Consider the following 16292-nt stretch of genomic DNA (forward strand, 5'->3'; position numbering starts at 1 on the left):
TCTCATGGGATGCCAAGTCGTGCAGCCAGCTTGGCTACAGCCTATTTGTGCACCGGAGGGTAGGAGCTTGGCCATCATCCATATCCATGCTTATAGGCAGCTGTAAACCTGTCCTCCCACCTCTGCCCACAAGACTCGTACCACTACCACCTCTTACTACTACAAAGTCCACTCCAAGGCAGGAAACTCAGATGAACTGACAACAGCTGATTGATCTGATATCTGCCCCCTCCCTGCTGCTGCCAATTTCTGTCATTGATCAATGTCTTTGGATCTCTAATAGTTCTGCCATTATGCACGGACAGCATTCCTGCCCAAATCCCGTAACTTCCTGATGGTGATTTCAGCATAACCCGTACTCAGCTTCCTTCCTGCTCTAACAATGTGAAATCCAAGAGAGAATGAGGGAGTCATAGGATGGTTGGGTTGGAAGGGACCTCAAAGCCCATCCAGTCCCACCCTCTGCCATGGGCAGGAACACCTCCCGCTGGATCAGGGGCTCCAAGCCCCATCCAACCTGGCCTGGAACCCCTCCAGGGATGGGGCAGCCACCACTGCTCTGTGCAAACTGTTCCAGGGCCTCCCCACCCTCACCGGAAAACATTTCTCCCTCAGATCTCATCTCAATCTCCCCTCTTTCAGCTCAAAACCATTCCCCTCATCCTCTCCCTGCATTCCTTGATCAAAAGCCCCTCCCCAGCTTTCCTGGACCCCTCTCAGCACTGGAAGATGCTCTAAGGTCTCTCTGGAGGCTTCTCTTCTCCAGGCTGAACAGCCCCAATGCTCTCATCCTGGTCTCGTACGCGAGGTGCTCCAGCCCTCGGATCATCTCTGTGGCCTCCTCTGGACCCTCTCCAACAGTTCCACACCCCTCATGTGCTGAAGGTTCCAGAACTGAACACAGGGCTTCAGGTGAGAGGGTTTGATAAAACCCCTTTCCTACAGCAGCTGCAATTTCTACGTTACCAGTCCACTCCAGTAAGACATGACTTGGGCAACGGGACACCGAGTGCCTTTGTTTCCATAAAGGCTGAACCCTAAATATTCCTGCAGGGCAGCCTGTAGCCTCCTCATTGATTCAGAAGGTGCTAAAGGTTTCCAGATGCAAGTGAAGACATTTGTTGTGGATGGAGCTGTATCAGTACCTGCCCCAAAATTAACTGTGCTCCTGAATTCTTCCAGTTTGGGGGCCCAGCACTCCTTGCTGCTCACATTTACTGCACATTGTGTGAACAAAGCACCCAAACCCCCACCGTTCTAAGCAGAGTCCTCTGCTTTCAGCCACTGCAATGACTGATAAGAGTCACTGCGTTGCTCAGCAGTTGAGGGAGGGGATTGTCTTGCTCTGCTCCGCACTGGTGTGGGTCCACCTCGAGTATTGGGTGCCACAGTGTAAAAGTGATCTAAAGCTACTGGAGAGTGTCTCGAGGAGGTCATGAGGTTGGTGAAGGGTTTAGAGGGTAAGCCATATGAAGATTGGCTGAAGTCACTTGGTCTGTTCAGACTGGAGAAGTGGAGACTTGAGGGAGACCTCACCACGGTCTATTTCTTCCTCACATGGGGAGGAGAAGTAATGAGTGCTGAGCTCTACTCTCTGGTGACCAATGACAGGACTGGAGAAAACATCAGGAAAATGTTACAGGAGGGTTAGGTTGGGTATTGAGAAAAGTTTCTTCACCCAGACAGTGGTGGAGCACTGGAACATCTCCCAGGGCAGCAGTCATGGTGCCAAGCCTGACAATATTCAAGAAGCACTTAGCCAACACCCTCAGACACATGGAGTGAATGTTGGGGTTGTCCTATGTGGGGACAGGAGTTGGACATAATGACCTTTGTGAGTCTCTTTGGACTCAAGACATCCTATGCTTCAATGAACCTGAGTCAAGTGGCACCTTCATGCTTGGATACTCGCCTACCTCCAGTCACAAACCCTCAAAGCTCAGTCATGAAACCTCGAACGGAACAACCCTTATCTTCCCACCAAGGTGGTTCCCCAAAACCAAAGAAAAGCCTGCCTACAAGCTTCCAAAGTAACGACATAAAGACATGGTGAATGTTCTCTGCAGTTTATTGAGAATGGCATCACCCGAGGAAGTAGAACATCCCAGAGAGAGAAGTGGGAGGGAGGTGGGGACAGCACATTTTGTTCCACATCACAGGGGCGGGCACAGAACAGCAAGCTTTGTTCTCCTTAGAAAGTCCACGTGTGCCCCACGTGTTACCAGGCGTCACGGAGAACAAGGACAAGTGGAACTGGAAGGCACCCCAGGGATACAGCCATCGAGGAAGGGACAGGAGGACAGAGGTGGAAAGAAGAGCTTTATACACATTTGCCATGAGGCAGCCAGAAATGTACAAGCCAGCAAGAAAGGCAGAGCCTTCCCCTCCTGTAAATCAGCTCTCCGTGCTGGGGATCCTCCAGGGAGACTTTTCTTTCCACGGGCAGTGGTTTCACGACCACGCTTGGGGCTGACACGCAGCTCACCACGGACACGGCATTGCCAGGAGACTCCCTTGATGGGACCAAGGCAGATGAGTTGGTACATGGTGGGCCATGAGGGACACAGTCCATTGCATCGCAGGACATCGGAGCTGGATTTAAGGAGGTTGTGCTGCTGCCGGGAGAAGAGAGGAGATGCTTCTTTCCTTCGTCAAGTTGGCTTGGGGGCTCAGAATCTCACTCCTGAAGATTTGATGGAGGTTGTCACACATCTCCGAACAGAAGATGATCCTCCACCTCCAGATCCACACATCCTTCCACTTCCAGAAGAGAAGCCGCCGCCGTACGATCCTCCTCCCATTCCACAGCTGCCGCCCATGCTTCCACCTCCACATATGCCTCCTCCCGTTCCTCCACCCATGCTTCCACCTCCGAAGCCTCCTCCCATGCCTCCTCTGCCTCCAGTGATGGTGGTCCTGCCTACCACAGCTGGAAGAGAAGCACAGGTTACACACACACTGACTCCTGGTGAGACACAGCTCCAAAACAACAAGTCCTGAGGGAATAACTGCCGATACTTACAGACATTGACGTTGGACATGCCGTCGTTGCACAGCCTGCAAAGGGAAACACAATCAGTTAATCCTACAGGAGGTGCATGTTTCTTCAGCTGAGGATTTCCCTTTTTTCATGGTATCATAGAAATAGTTTGGGTCAGATGGACCTTTAAAACCCATCCAGTCCAACCGCCTTGCTATGAGCAGGGCATGTTCAACTTGAACAGGTTGCTCAAATCCCAGACAAACCCTCCCTTAGATGTTTTCAGCGTTGGGCATCAAACACCAGTGTGGGTGCCCTGAGAAGTTCTTAGAAGAAATGTGGAAAATGTTTCTTCTTAAAGGCTAAGAAGATGAGCAAAAATGGTATGAAATTCATCCTTTGACCGTATGCAAAGATTTTAACTGTATACATTATACTCTGTCACAAATTCAGACAAATACATAGAGAAGACAAGAGGTACCTGTTCTCCTCCCCCTCCAGCAGTTTCCTGTACATGGCGATCTCAACATCCAGGGCAATCTTGGTGTTCAGCAGCTCCTGGTATTCCTTCAGCAAGCGAGCCAGCTCCTCCTTGTCTTTGTTCAGGGCACATTCCAGCTCTTCCAGTTTCCTCCTGGCATCCTTGAGGGCCATCTCGCCCCGCTGCTCAGCCTCGGTGATAGCGGACTGCAGCTGTCGGTTCTGAGAGAAAGAAAAGCAGTTTATCAATTCCCTTCTTCTGTGTCCGCTGGATCAGTCCTCAGGGCACAAACTGGGTGGAAAATAGCCAGAAACCATCCATCTCCTCCGAAGGATTTCAATGGCTGTTTCCCTCACGCTATCTGTAGCACATCACCTGGCTCATGCTTCACCCAGTTTGGAAACAACCACCCAACAGGATGCTGAGGAACCCCTACCTGCTTCTTCACATTCTCAATCTCAGCCCGCAGCCTCTGGACGTTCCGGGTCAACTCTTGGATCTCAATCTTGGTGTTGCGGAGGCTGTCCCCATGTCTTCCGGCAGTGCTCTGCAGCTCTTCATACTGATGGTATGGAGACAAAGAAACCCATAGTGATACCAGAACTCACTCCCACGCTCTGTGTCGAGGCACACAGCCAGCAGCAGAGACTCTCCTGGGTGCATTGACCTCTTCTCCACTCACCCGGCTCTGGTACCAAGCTTCAGCCTCAGCCCGGCTCTCCTTAGCAATCCGGTCGTACTCGCACTTCATGGCCTCAATGATGCTGTTGAAATCCAGGTGACGGTTGTTGTCCATGGAAACCACCACAGACAGGTCCCGGCTGATTGTCTGCATCTGAGCCAGTTCCTACAACCAAGATAGGAGTTGGCTCAACCATTGGAGGGGAGAAAGCAGCATCAACTGCAAGAAGCCCCTCCAAACCAAATCCACATGAGCACCCATTCCACTGTCAGTGTCCTTTGCCATCACACATCTCATTGCAACTCCAAGCACATCAGGGGAAGGGAGAGCTCTTACCTCCTCATAGACACATTTCAGGAAGTTGATTTCATCTGTCAGAGTTCCCACCTTGGCTTCCAGATCTACTTTATTCATGTAGGCACAGTCCACATCCTAAAGGGAAGATCACACAGAGACACATCATCTTCATCCCATGCCAGAAGACCCACTGGCAGCCAATGCTGGAAGCTGTCAGAAGCTTCCTCCATCCAACAACTTTGCAGCCCGACCCCCAGACTCTCACTCTCTTGGTGCCTCTATGTCTCACCTTCTTGAGCACCACAAACTCGTTCTCAGCAGCGGTGCGCCTGTTGATTTCTTCTTCGTACCTGTTGAAGGAGACGAGGCAAGATGAGTCTCTTGGACTGCTCATCAGTCAACCTGTGAAACCCCTTTCCCATTTCCGAGAGAGAAGGCAGTGCAGACACCTCCAGTTGGCTCAGCTCTCCTGTCTCGGTGCTCACTTCTTCTCTACTCTGTCACTGCACTTACTTCTTCTTGTACTCCTCCAGGTACTGCCGCATGTTCTGCATCTCAGACTCCAGTTGTCCCCTTTGTCCCAGGAGAGAATCAAGCCTCTTCCTCAGGTTCTGGATGTAGTTTTCAAAGATGGCATCGAGATTCTTCCTTGGCCCCGAAGGCCCTTGCTGTTGGAGGAGCTCCCACTTGGTGGAGAGGACCTTGTTCTGTTGCTCCAAGAAGCGGACCTGAAAGCCCACAAAGTGATATGTGAGATATTCACCCGGGAACACATTATCCTGCTCAAACCTCCTCCTTATTTGGGAGGCTGTGGGAATCATTTCTCACATCCCCAACAGGACCACGGCCACATGAAAGCAAATTTCCGAAGAGGAAGGTTCCTCCCTTCTACAAAACTCCTGAGGATCTTGTTAACGATCTTCATGAGCATGAATCCCTCATCCCTTGTTCAATGTTATTTAACAGGACCTTAATAACAACTTCCTGCTAAGGCATCGGTCATGAAAAATTCAACAAGTACTTGTTGGTGAGAAAAAACATTCTGTTTCTGTACCACAGGAACGTCATTTTAATGCCCATCTCCAAACCAGCCGAGTGCTAAATGCTCACCTTGTCAATGAAGGAGGCAAACTGATTGTTGAGAGTCTTAATCTGCTCCTTCTCCTGGTTTTTGACTTGCTGGATTTGAGGGTCAATCTCAACATGGACCGGCCGCAGAAGGCTTGGGTCAACTTGCACAGGTTGGATTCCTCCGGGGAAGCCAGGACCACCAAAGCCACCCATTCCTCCACCACCCATTCCTCCACCACCCATTCCTCCACCAAAACCACCCATTCCTCCTCCGCAACCTCCACCAAAACCACCCATTCCTCCTCTGTATCCTCCACTTCCGAGACATCCACCAACAGTTATTCTTCTACCACCACCCATGTTATGGAGGCTCCTGCTGCTAAAATCTCCACAGTGTCCACCACCTCCTCCACCTCCCCTGGATGAGGAGTAGGAGCTGTAGCTGATCCTGCTTCTGCAGCCACCTCCTCCAAAGTCACCACCGATGGCAGAGCAAGAGCTGTAGCCCCTTCTACTCCCGCCTCCAAAGCTTCTGCAGATCGACTGACGAGACATGGCTGCTCCTTCCAAGCAGAGTCCAAATCAAGAAGAGCAGAAAGATCAACGGAGTGGAACACAGAGAGAAGTGTGTACGATCTTCTCTGGCTCCGCAGCTTCAGGCACTGCCTTTTATCCACCTCTGGAGGTGGGCGTGAAGGTGGAAACCAATTTATTGTTTTCATCCATATGGTGATGCTGACAGCTTCTCGGTTGAGCTTTACTGTTTTGGGGCCTGCCTAGAAACACACCCTGCAATATAAAGTGAATAAAATAACGAGGACAGTGAAACAGCTCTCCATGACTAAGTGGACTCTCATATCTTCATGACATCTTGGAAATCATCTTTTATAACAACGCACTTTGCTACAGCCCCTCATTGGATTTCAGCCTTCATTAATAGTTTCCAATAATTCCAGATAAAGATCTTTCCAATCAAATTTAAGTTGAATGGAGAAGTTTTGATGACATCCCAGCTATATTATAGCTTTCACAATTCCTTAAACACACCCTAAATCCCCGTTTTATAGGTAAAATTGCCCTTGGCAGCATAGAATACATTTCTCAATCTCGAACGAGAACCCATGACTCTAAAGGTTGAAAAGACTCAGCAGATTCTCCTTATAGAAGGGAGTTAAACCTCTTTGGAGCATGTGTGGTGCCACTTTGAATGGGAGCTTCTTCTCCATGCAGATTAAATTCCCTTCAAATGTATCTCCTCAAATCTGTGGCAACGAACTGGGACCTGGATTGGAGTGAAGGAGACAACTTGAATCATCGCAATCCTTCTTTGTGCGATGGGGAATGACGAACTGTGGAAGAAAGGGACGCATCGGGCAGCCCCATCGGTGAGGATGACTGTGGACAGACAGACAAGTGCTATAGAAGATCGACAGATGGACAAATTGCGGTGGTGAGGAGTTCCTACTGCTCTGATGAATGCTGCTGATCTCAGTTTACCTCTCTTTCCAAAGTTGAGGCAACTGAACGGGGAGAACATTGAGGGATGGAGCTCCTGCAACATTTAAAGCGTAGTATCTCTTCTTGATTTCGCAGCTTCTGTTGAGAAAGGAACCTATTTTAGCTGTGTATTCTCTAGGATGCCTTTGAAATAAAGAAGCCCATTTTTGGAGAGCATGGGAATGAAATCTTCTATAATTAATCATAATGTTCAGCTTATGATAAAATAAGTAGACAATTGTAGTCTTGTGAAGAAAGCAGGTTATAGGTGTTGGTTAAGAAGAAACTGAGGTCTTTTAAAGGCATTCTGAAGGTGTTATCTGTCTGGATATTATCTATCAAATAGCTATTTATGTTAATGAGGGAAATATAAATGACTTCTCACGTTGTCTCTAGAAAATACCCAGCACAGAAAAAAATGACAGAGAAAATAGACATTCAGGCCTTTAAAAACTTAAAATAACAACGAATATGAATTTGTCGTCATTCAAAAGACCTGCACATGAACATACTCTTTCATCAAGAGTTTTCAGAATCTCCTATAAGATTTGTGACATGGAATTGTTGTTTGAAGGTGTCGCTACGTGGCCTGAAGCCACAGGCACTTCAAAGCCTTAAAAAAAAAACAGCCCAGAGATTCACTTTCAAAATCCACTGGAGGAATCGGAGATGTAAATGTCACTGAGATGAAGCCACTTGGCATCACGGTCACAGAAAAGGGCAGATGAGATAGTCACACCTGAGGAATTCAAATCAGGGTTAAACAAGGGATATACTCTCCTTGAGGGACTCAAGTCACAGTTGGTGGAGGGTTAACTAACTCTTGAGAGACTGAAGTAACTGTTGGCCAAGGGTTATCCTACCCTTGAGAGACTCAAGTAACCATTGGCCAAGGGTTATCCTACCCTTGAGAGACTCAAGTAACCATTGGCCAAGGGTTATCCTACCCTTGAGAGACTCAAGTAACCACTGGCCAAGGGTTATCCTACCCTTGAGAGACTCAAGTAACCATTGGCCAAGGGTTATCCTACCCTTGAGAGACTCAAGTAACCATTGGCCAAGGGCTATCCTACACTTGAGAGACTCAAGTAACCATTGGCCAAGGGTTATCCTACCCTTGAGAGACTCAAGTAACCATTGGCCAAGGGTTATCCAACCCTTGAGAGACTCAAGTAACCATTGGCCAAGGGTTATCCTACCCTTGAGGGACTCCAGTAACCGCTGGTCAAGGGTTATCTTACATTTGAAGGACTCAAGTAAACGTTGGTCAACTGTTTCCTACGTGTGTGTGGCCTGCCCTGCGTGACATCTCGCAGGTGAGGAATGGACAGCCATCCTTACAACAGGGAGGGGACAACTTCCCCTTCAGAAGCAGCTTGAATGAAGAGGATCTTGTTTGTCCATTGTCAGCTCCAAGAGAAAGAGTTAAGTTCTCCAGATCATTCTACATCCCAAAGCACCCACACATGATAAACAGCCCCAGAGAGGGGCGACTGCCAAACGCACGGTAGCTGCCTTTCTTGGGAGGCAGTAGGATTTGGTTGTAACATCCCACACGGTGGCTCCATGACAAGGGAGGAGATCTGCTAAGTCAGCCAAATGCCGGGATGCCGACCACATTCAGCACATACAGATAAGACGCCCAAATTGAGTCACGCTGACGTCTTCAGACAAGATGGGAAGATTATGCCAAACCTGCAGTCACTTCAGCCTCCTCCAGGTAAGATTCAACACCAAACCTGAGCTCCAGCTGTTCCTCCAGATCTCTCACACAAGGAGCCGTGCACAGCAACCTCATCCACATCGGAAAAAGTAAACTCTACAGAAAACGTGGATGGTTGCAGTGAGGTTGCAGCTTCAGATCTCAGACAGCAAAGAGATTGTGACTGCATAGAGGAGGATGTTGCAATGATTGCTCACTCCACTGCCTACAATGCTGTGTTTTAGATTTTAAAACAGAGAAAAAGCAGAGTCTTTAACATTAAGAATGAAAACAGATGAGTCCTTCCCCAAGCCAAACCCCAAAGTGCTCTTGGCTGAGCCCCAGCTTCTCACAGCCGTTGCCTTCTCATCATCTTCTGTTTGGGCCAAACCCAGCAGTTGCCTAGTCTTTTGTTGGGCTTCAAAGCAAGAAGCTCCACTTCCATGAGCCCTGTAACCGTTCCCCGGTGCATTGTCTGCACCTCTTCCCAGGACTGCTTGCTACAATGGACAAGATGTGAATACCAAGACATGCTCCTGCTCCGGTGTGAGCTGAACACCCACAGCTCCACCAGTCTAAGCATGGACTTGTGCTCTCAGGCACTGCTGTGACTGGTAGGAGTCAAGCGTGCTTGGATACTCACCTACCTCCAGCCACACACCCATTCAGTTCCCTCAAAGCACAGTCATGACCCCTCGAACAGAACAACCCTCATCTTCCCACCAAGGTGGTTCCCCAAAACCAAAGAAAAGCCTTCCTACAAGCGGCTTCTGAGGCAACAACACAAAGACATGGTGAATGTTCTCTGCAATTTATTGAGAATGGCATCATCCCGAGGAAGTAGAACATCCCAGAGAGAGAAGTGGGAGGGAGGTGGGGACAGCACATTTTGTTCCACATCACAGGGGCGGGCACGGAACAGCAAGCTGTGTTCTCCTTAGAAAGTCCACGTGTGCCCCACGTGTTACCAGGCGTCACGGAGAAAAAAGACAAGTGGAACTGGAAGGCACCCCAGGGATACGGCCATCGAGGAAGGGACAGGAGGACAGAGGTGGAAAGAAGAGCTTTATACACATTTGCCACGAGGCAGCCAGAAATGTACAAGCCAGCAAGAAAGGCAGAGCCTTCCCCTCCTGTAAATCAGCTCTCCGTGCTGGGGATCCTCCAGGGAGACTTTTCTTTCCACGGGCAGTGGTTTCACGACCACGCTTGGGGCTGACACGCAGCTCACCACGGACACGGCATTGCCGGGAGACTCCCTTGATGGGACCAAGGCAGATGAGTCGGTACATGGTGGGCCGTGAGGGACACAGTCCATTGCATCACAGGACATCGGAGCTGGATTTAAGGAGGCTGAGCTGCTGCCGGGAGAAGAGAGGAGATGCTTCTTTCCTTTGTCAAGTTGGCTTGGGGGCTCAGAATCTCACTCCTGAAGATTTGATGGAGGTGGTCGTCACACATCTCCGTACAGAAGAAGATCCTCCACCTCCAGAGCCGCACATCCTTCCACTTCCAGAAGAGAAGCCGCCGCCGTACGATCCTCCTCCCATTCCACAGCTGCCGCCCATGCTTCCACCTCCACATATGCCTCCTCCCATTCCTCCGCCCATGCTTCCAACTCCGAAGCCTCCTCCCATGCCGCTGCCAACTCCGAAGCCTCCTCCCATGCCGCTGCCGCCTCCGAAGCCTCCTCCCATTCCTCCTCTGCCTCCAGTGATGGTGGTCCTGCCTACCACAGCTGGAAGAGAAGCACAGGTTACACACACATTGGCTCCTGGTGAGACGCAGCTCCAAAACAACACATTCTGCTACTGCTTCACGAGGGAATAACTGCCGATACTTACAGACATTGACGTTGGACATGCCATCGTTGCACAGCCTGCAAAGGGAAACACAATCAGTTAATCCCACGGGAGGTGCACGTTTCTTCAGCTGAGGATTTCCCTTTTTTCATGGTATCATAGAATAGTTTGGGTCAGACGGACCTTTAAAACCCATCCAGTCCATGCTCCCTGCAATGGGCAGGGCATTTTCTTCTCAATCTTTTTCTCCAAGCCCAACACAAACCACCCTTGAATGCTTCCCGGGATGGAACACCTATCGCCACTCTCAGCACCCTGCGCCAGTGTTTCACCACTCTCAAAGTTAAACATTTATTCCTAACATTTCTTATTTGACAGTGTAGGTATCCCCTATTCTTTCTGAATTTCTCAATTTTTCTTTAAAACAATTTAGCAACCTTGAAATTGGTGCTCCTGGAAGAAATGTGGAAAATGCTTCTTATTAATGGCTAAGAATTTGAGCAAAAAAAGATATGAAATTGCTCTTTTGAGCGTATGCAAAGATTTTAACTGTATACATTATACTCTGTCACAAATTCAGACAAATACATAGAAAAGACAAGAGGTACCTGTTCTCCTCCCCCTCCAGCAGTTTCCTGTACATGGCGATCTCAACATCCAGGGCGATCTTGATGTTCAGCAGCTCCTGGTACTCCTTCAGCAAGCGAGCCAGCTCCTCCTTGTCTTTGTTCAGGGCACATTCCAGCTCTTCCAGTTTCCTCCTGGCATCCTTGAGGGCCATCTCACCCCGCTCCTCGGCCTCGGCGATAGCGGACTGCAGCTGCTGGTTCTGAGGAAGGGGAAAGAAGAGCAGTTTCTCATTTCCCTTCTGCACGGCCTCCACTGGAGTCCTCAGGGCACAAATTGGGTGGAAAAGATGCAGGAACCACCCGTCTTCTCCAAAGGACCTCAATTTCAATGATAACTTTTCGCTTACACTATCTGTAGCACATCACCTGGCTCATGCTTGACCTAGTTTGAAAACAACCACCCAACAGGATGCTGAGGAACACCTACCTGTTTCTTCACATTCTCCAACTCAGCCCGCAGCCTCTGGATGTTCCGGGTCAACTCTTGGATCTCGATCTTGGTGTTGCGGAGGCTGTCCCCATGTCTTCCGGCAGTGTTCTGCAGCTCTTCATACTGATGGCATGGAGACAAAGAAACCCATCAGTGACACAACCTCACAAGGACTGAGGTGGTTCCCACGCTCTGTGTCGAGGCACGCAGCCAGCGGCAGGGACTCTTGCCGGTGTGTTGACTGCTTCTCTACTCACCCGGCTCTGGTACCAAGCTTCAGCTTCATCCCGGCTCTCCTTAGCAATCCGGTCGTACTCGCACTTCATGGCCTCAATGATGCTGTTGAAATCCAGGTGACGGTTGTTGTCCATGGACACCACCACAGACAGGTCCCGGCTGATTGTCTGCATCTGGGCCAGTTCCTACAACCAAGACAGGAGTGAGCCTCACATGGGCACCCAGTCTACCCGCTGTTTCTTTGGCCAACACACTCTTCATTGCAACTCCGGCCACACCAGGGGAAGGGAGACCTCTTACCTCCTCATACATGCACCTCAGGAAGCTGATTTCATCTGTCAGAGCTCCCACCTTGGCTTCCAACTCTACTTTATTCATGTAGGCACAGTCCACATCCTAAACAGAAGATTGCACAGAGAATCATCATCTTCATCCCGTGCCAGAAGACCCACTGGCAGCCAATGTCGGAAGATGCCCACCTTGGTACTGCCTCCACCCAATGGTTTTGCAGCCCAACCCCCACACCCTCACTCTCCTGGTGCCTCTATGTCTCACCTTCTTGAGCACCACAAACTCGTTCTCAGCAGCGGTGCGCCTGTTGATTTCTTCTTCGTACCTGTTGAAGGAGACGAGGCAAGATGAGTCTCTTGGACTGCTCATCAGTCAACCTGTGAAACCCCTTTCCCATTTCCGAGAGATAAGACAGTGCAGACACCCCCAGACTGGCTCAGCTCTCCTGTCTCGGTGCTCAGTTCTCTACTCTGTCACTGCACTTACTTGGTTTTGAACTCCTCCACGTACTGCCGCATGTTCTGCAGCTCAGACTCCAGTTGTCCCCTCTGTCCCAGGAGAGAATCAAGCCTCCTCCTCAGGTTCTGGATGTAGTTTTCAAAGATGGCATCAAGGTTCTTCCTTGGCCCCGAAGGTCCTTGCTGTTGGAGGAGCTCCCACTTGGTGGAGAGGACCTTGTTCTGTTGCTCCAAGAAGCGGACCTGAAAGCCCACAAAGTAAAGTGTGAGACAATCACCAAAGAAGACATCACATTGCTTTTTTGGGGAGGTCAAGGAAATCATTTCCTACATCCCTATAACAGCTCATTTAAACATCCAAGCTTCTAAAGTGATTGACAAGCATTATTTCCTTTTGGGTGATTTTGAGCTTCTCGCTTTAGGAGAAGAAGATGTTGGTGATAGAAAACAGTATCTTCATTTTCCCTACTCCCACTTTTGGACACCACTGTCATCTTGGCTCTATTGGCATCAATAAAACAATGAGTTTTGTCATCCATCTACACATAAATACTTAAATTCTCTTACAAAAGTTTCTGCATTCTTTGGGTTTCTATCAGAAATGAAAGTAAAGAAGACTGTCGGAAAGGTATTAAACACTCAGATGTGTATAGATTTGGTCCATTGAAAAGGAAGTTTCATCAAAAATAAAAGGTCAATAAGTAAGAGCTCATAGGATAACTAAATATTTGATGATGATTTGACCCGGCATCGCTAGGAATTAGGCTGCAGAGACATCTGTGCCAGAGGGTCTACTGAAAGTCCTGTGGATCTTGTTTCTGATCTTCCATTAGCACAAAAACCTTGTCTGTTGTTCAGTGATGTTTAAGGGGACCTTAATAACAACTTGCTGCTAAGGCATCGGTCATGAAAAATTCAACAAGTACTTGGTGAGAAAAAACATTCCCTTTCCCATCTCCCACGTTAATGCCCGCCTCCAAACCAGCCGGGTGCTAAATGCTCACCTTGTCAATGAAGGAGGCAAACTGATTGTTGAGAGTCTTAATCTGCTCTTTCTCCTGGTTTTTGACTTGCTGGATTTGAGGGTCAATCTCAACATGGACCGGCCGCAGAAGGCTTGGGTCAACTTGCACGGGTTGGATTCCTCCGGGGAAGCCAGGACCACCAAAGCCACCCATTCCTCCACCACCCATTCCTCCACCAAAGCCACCCATTCCTCCACCACCCATTCCTCCACCAAAGCCACCCATTCCTCCACCACCCATTCCTCCACCAAAGCCACCCATTCCTCCTCCGCAACCTCCACCAAAACCACCCATTCCTCCTCTGTATCCTCCACCTCCATAACATCCACCAACAGTTATTCTTCTGCTGCCACCCATGTTATGGAGGCTCCTGCTGCCAAAACCTCCACAGTGTCCACCACCTCCTCCACCTCCCCTGGATGAGGAGTAGGAGCTGTAGCTGATCCTGCTTCTGCAGCCACCTCCTCCAAAGCCACCACCGATGGCAGAGCAAGAGCTGTAGCCCTTTCTACTCCCGCCTCCAAAGCTTCTGCAGATCGACTGACGAGACATGGCTGGTCCTTCCAAGCAGAGTCCAAATCAAGAAGAGCAGAAAGATCAACGGAGTGGAACACAGAGAGAAGTGTGCACGATCTTCTCTGGCTCCGCAGCTTCAGGCACTGCCTTTTATCCACCTCTGGAGGTGGGCGTGAAGGTGGAAACCAATTTATTGTTTTCATCAGCATGGTGTTGTTGAAAGATTCTCAGTTGAGCTTTACCATATTTGGGCCTGCCTAGAAACACACCCTGCAATATAAAGTGAATAAAATAAGGAGGACAGTGAAACAGCTCTCCATGACTAAGTGGACTCCCATATCTTCATGACATCTTGGAAATCATCTTTTATAACAACGCACTTTGCTACAGCCCCTCATTGGATTTTAGTCTTCATTAAAGGTCCCAATTAACTCCAGATAAGGATCTTTCCAATCAAATTTCAGCTGAATGGAGAAGTTTTGATGACATCCCAGCTATATTATAGCTTTCACAATTCCTTAAACACACCCTAAATCCCCGTTTTATAGGTAAAATTGCCCTCGGCAGCTTAGAATAGGTTTCTCAATCTCGAACGAGAACCCGTGACTCCAAAAGTTGAAAAGACTCAGCAGATTCTCCTTATAGAAGGGAGTTAAACCTCCTTAGAGCGAGTGTTGTGCCACTTTGAATGGGAGCTTCTTCTCCATGCAGATTAAATTCCCTTCAAATGTATCTCCTCAAATCTGTGGCAACGAACTGGGAGCTTGGGTGATGCTGGAGCAGAGTGAAGGAGACAACTTGAATCATCGCAATCCTTCTTCGTGCGATGGGGAATGACGAACTGTGGAAGAACAAAGGGACGCATCGGGCAGCCCCATCGGTGAGGATGACTGGGGACAGACAGACAAGCGCTATAGAAGATCGACAGGCGGACGATTCGAGGTGGTAAGGCATCCCTACGTCTCTGATCAATGCTGCTGATCTCATTTACTTTACCTCATAATTTCTCAAGTTTAAAAACTCAAGGGGGAGAGCATTAAGAGATGGAGTTCCTGCGACTTTTAAAGCATAGTATCTCCTTTTGATTTCACATCTTCTGTTGGGAAACGAACACATTTTATCTGTGTATTCCCTAGGATGCCTTTGAAATAAAGAAGCTCATTTTTGGAGTGCATGGGAATGAAATTTTCAATAATTACTCATAATTTTCCAGATTATGACAAAAAATAGACAATGATACCGGTGTGCAGTTCTCTGAAGAAAGCGGGTTATAGGTGTCGGTTAAGAGGAAACTGAGGCATTTTAAAGGCATTCTGAAGGGATTATCTGTCTGGATCTTATCGATCAAATAGATATTTATGTTAATGAGGGAAATATAAATAAATGACTTCTCATATTCTCACTAGATAATAACCGGTACCTCTAGTCAAAAGTGACAGAGAAAATAGACGTTACAACCTATGAAAGTCTTAAAATAATAACCATAAAATCATAGAATAGTTTGGGTTGGAAGGGACCTTAAAGATCATCCAGTTGCACTCCCTGTCATGGGCAGGGAAACCCCACGGGATAAGGCTGCCCAAGATCCATCCAACCTGACCTTGAACACCTCCAGGGATGGGGCAGCCACAACTTCTCTGGGCAACCTGTTCCAGTGTCTCACCACTCTCACGGTGAAGAAATTCTTCCTTATGTGCAGTCTAAATCTGCCCCTCTCCAGTTTATCCCCGTTCCCCCTCGTCCTATCACTACAAGCGTTTGTAATAGTAATGAACACGGATTTTAGGTCATTCAAAAGACCTCCACAGGAACACACTCGTTCATCAAGAGTTTTCAGAATCTCCAGTAAGATTTGTGGCATGGAATTGTTGTTTGAAGGTGTCACTACGTGGCCTGAGAGCACAGGCACTTCTAAGTATTATAAAAAACTGCCCAAAGATTCACTTTCAAAAGCCACAGGAGGAACCAGAACTACAAATGTCACTGAGATGAAGCCACTTGGCATCACGGTCACAGAAAAGGGCAGATGAGAGAGTCACCCCTGAGGAATTCAAATAAGGGTTAAACAAGAGTTATACTCTCATTGAGGGACTCAAGTCACGGTTGGTGAAGGGTTAACTAACTCTTGAGAGACTCAAGTAACTGTTGGCCAAGGGTTATCCAACCCTTGAGAGACTCAAATAACAATTGACCA

The 16292-nt window shown here is 48.5% G+C and overlaps 2 protein-coding genes across 2 annotated transcripts; both read right to left on the minus strand.

Annotated features, from left to right (window-relative positions):
- Positions 1 to 2092: 2092 nt before the first annotated feature.
- Positions 2093 to 6160, minus strand: LOC128849509 (keratin, type II cytoskeletal 6C-like). The gene is made up of 9 exons (XM_054051717.1): positions 5551 to 6160; positions 4954 to 5168; positions 4730 to 4790; positions 4480 to 4575; positions 4144 to 4308; positions 3898 to 4023; positions 3462 to 3682; positions 3023 to 3057; positions 2093 to 2929 (listed from the first exon to the last, which is right to left on the minus strand). Exons 1-9 carry the CDS (start codon positions 6064 to 6066, stop codon positions 2670 to 2672), a joined length of 1695 nt encoding a protein of 564 aa, XP_053907692.1. The 5' UTR covers positions 6067 to 6160; the 3' UTR covers positions 2093 to 2669.
- Positions 6161 to 9500: 3340 nt separating this feature from the next.
- Positions 9501 to 14229, minus strand: LOC128849508 (keratin, type II cytoskeletal 5-like). Its single transcript, XM_054051716.1, has 9 exons — positions 13562 to 14229; positions 12586 to 12800; positions 12364 to 12424; positions 12109 to 12204; positions 11829 to 11993; positions 11569 to 11694; positions 11121 to 11341; positions 10555 to 10589; positions 9501 to 10448 (listed from the first exon to the last, which is right to left on the minus strand). Exons 1-9 carry the CDS (start codon positions 14132 to 14134, stop codon positions 10126 to 10128), a joined length of 1815 nt encoding a protein of 604 aa, XP_053907691.1. The 5' UTR covers positions 14135 to 14229; the 3' UTR covers positions 9501 to 10125.
- Positions 14230 to 16292: the final 2063 nt, after the last annotated feature.

Source organism: Cuculus canorus, chromosome 29 (genome assembly GCF_017976375.1).
Source record: "Cuculus canorus isolate bCucCan1 chromosome 29, bCucCan1.pri, whole genome shotgun sequence".
NCBI classification, from domain to species: Eukaryota; Metazoa; Chordata; class Aves; order Cuculiformes; family Cuculidae; genus Cuculus; species Cuculus canorus.

Bases quoted from the DNA above. Each gene is read 5' to 3' on its own strand.
- LOC128849509 (XM_054051717.1), bottom strand. From the start codon at position 6,066: ATGTCTCGTCAGTCGATCTGCAGAAGCTTTGGAGGCGGGAGTAGAAGG. The intron at 4,309-4,479 runs GTAAGAGCTCTC...TCTTGGTTGTAG, and splicing joins TGAAATGTGTCTATGAGGAG to GAACTGGCTCAGATGCAGAC. The intron at 3,683-3,897 runs GTAGGGGTTCCT...TCTTTCTCTCAG, and splicing joins TTGAGAATGTGAAGAAGCAG to AACCGACAGCTGCAGTCCGC.
- LOC128849508 (XM_054051716.1), bottom strand. From the start codon at position 14,134: ATGTCTCGTCAGTCGATCTGCAGAAGCTTTGGAGGCGGGAGTAGAAAG. The intron at 12,801-13,561 runs GTGAGCATTTAG...GTGGGCTTTCAG, and splicing joins TTGCCTCCTTCATTGACAAG to GTCCGCTTCTTGGAGCAACA. The intron at 11,342-11,568 runs GTAGGTGTTCCT...CCCCTTCCTCAG, and splicing joins TGGAGAATGTGAAGAAACAG to AACCAGCAGCTGCAGTCCGC.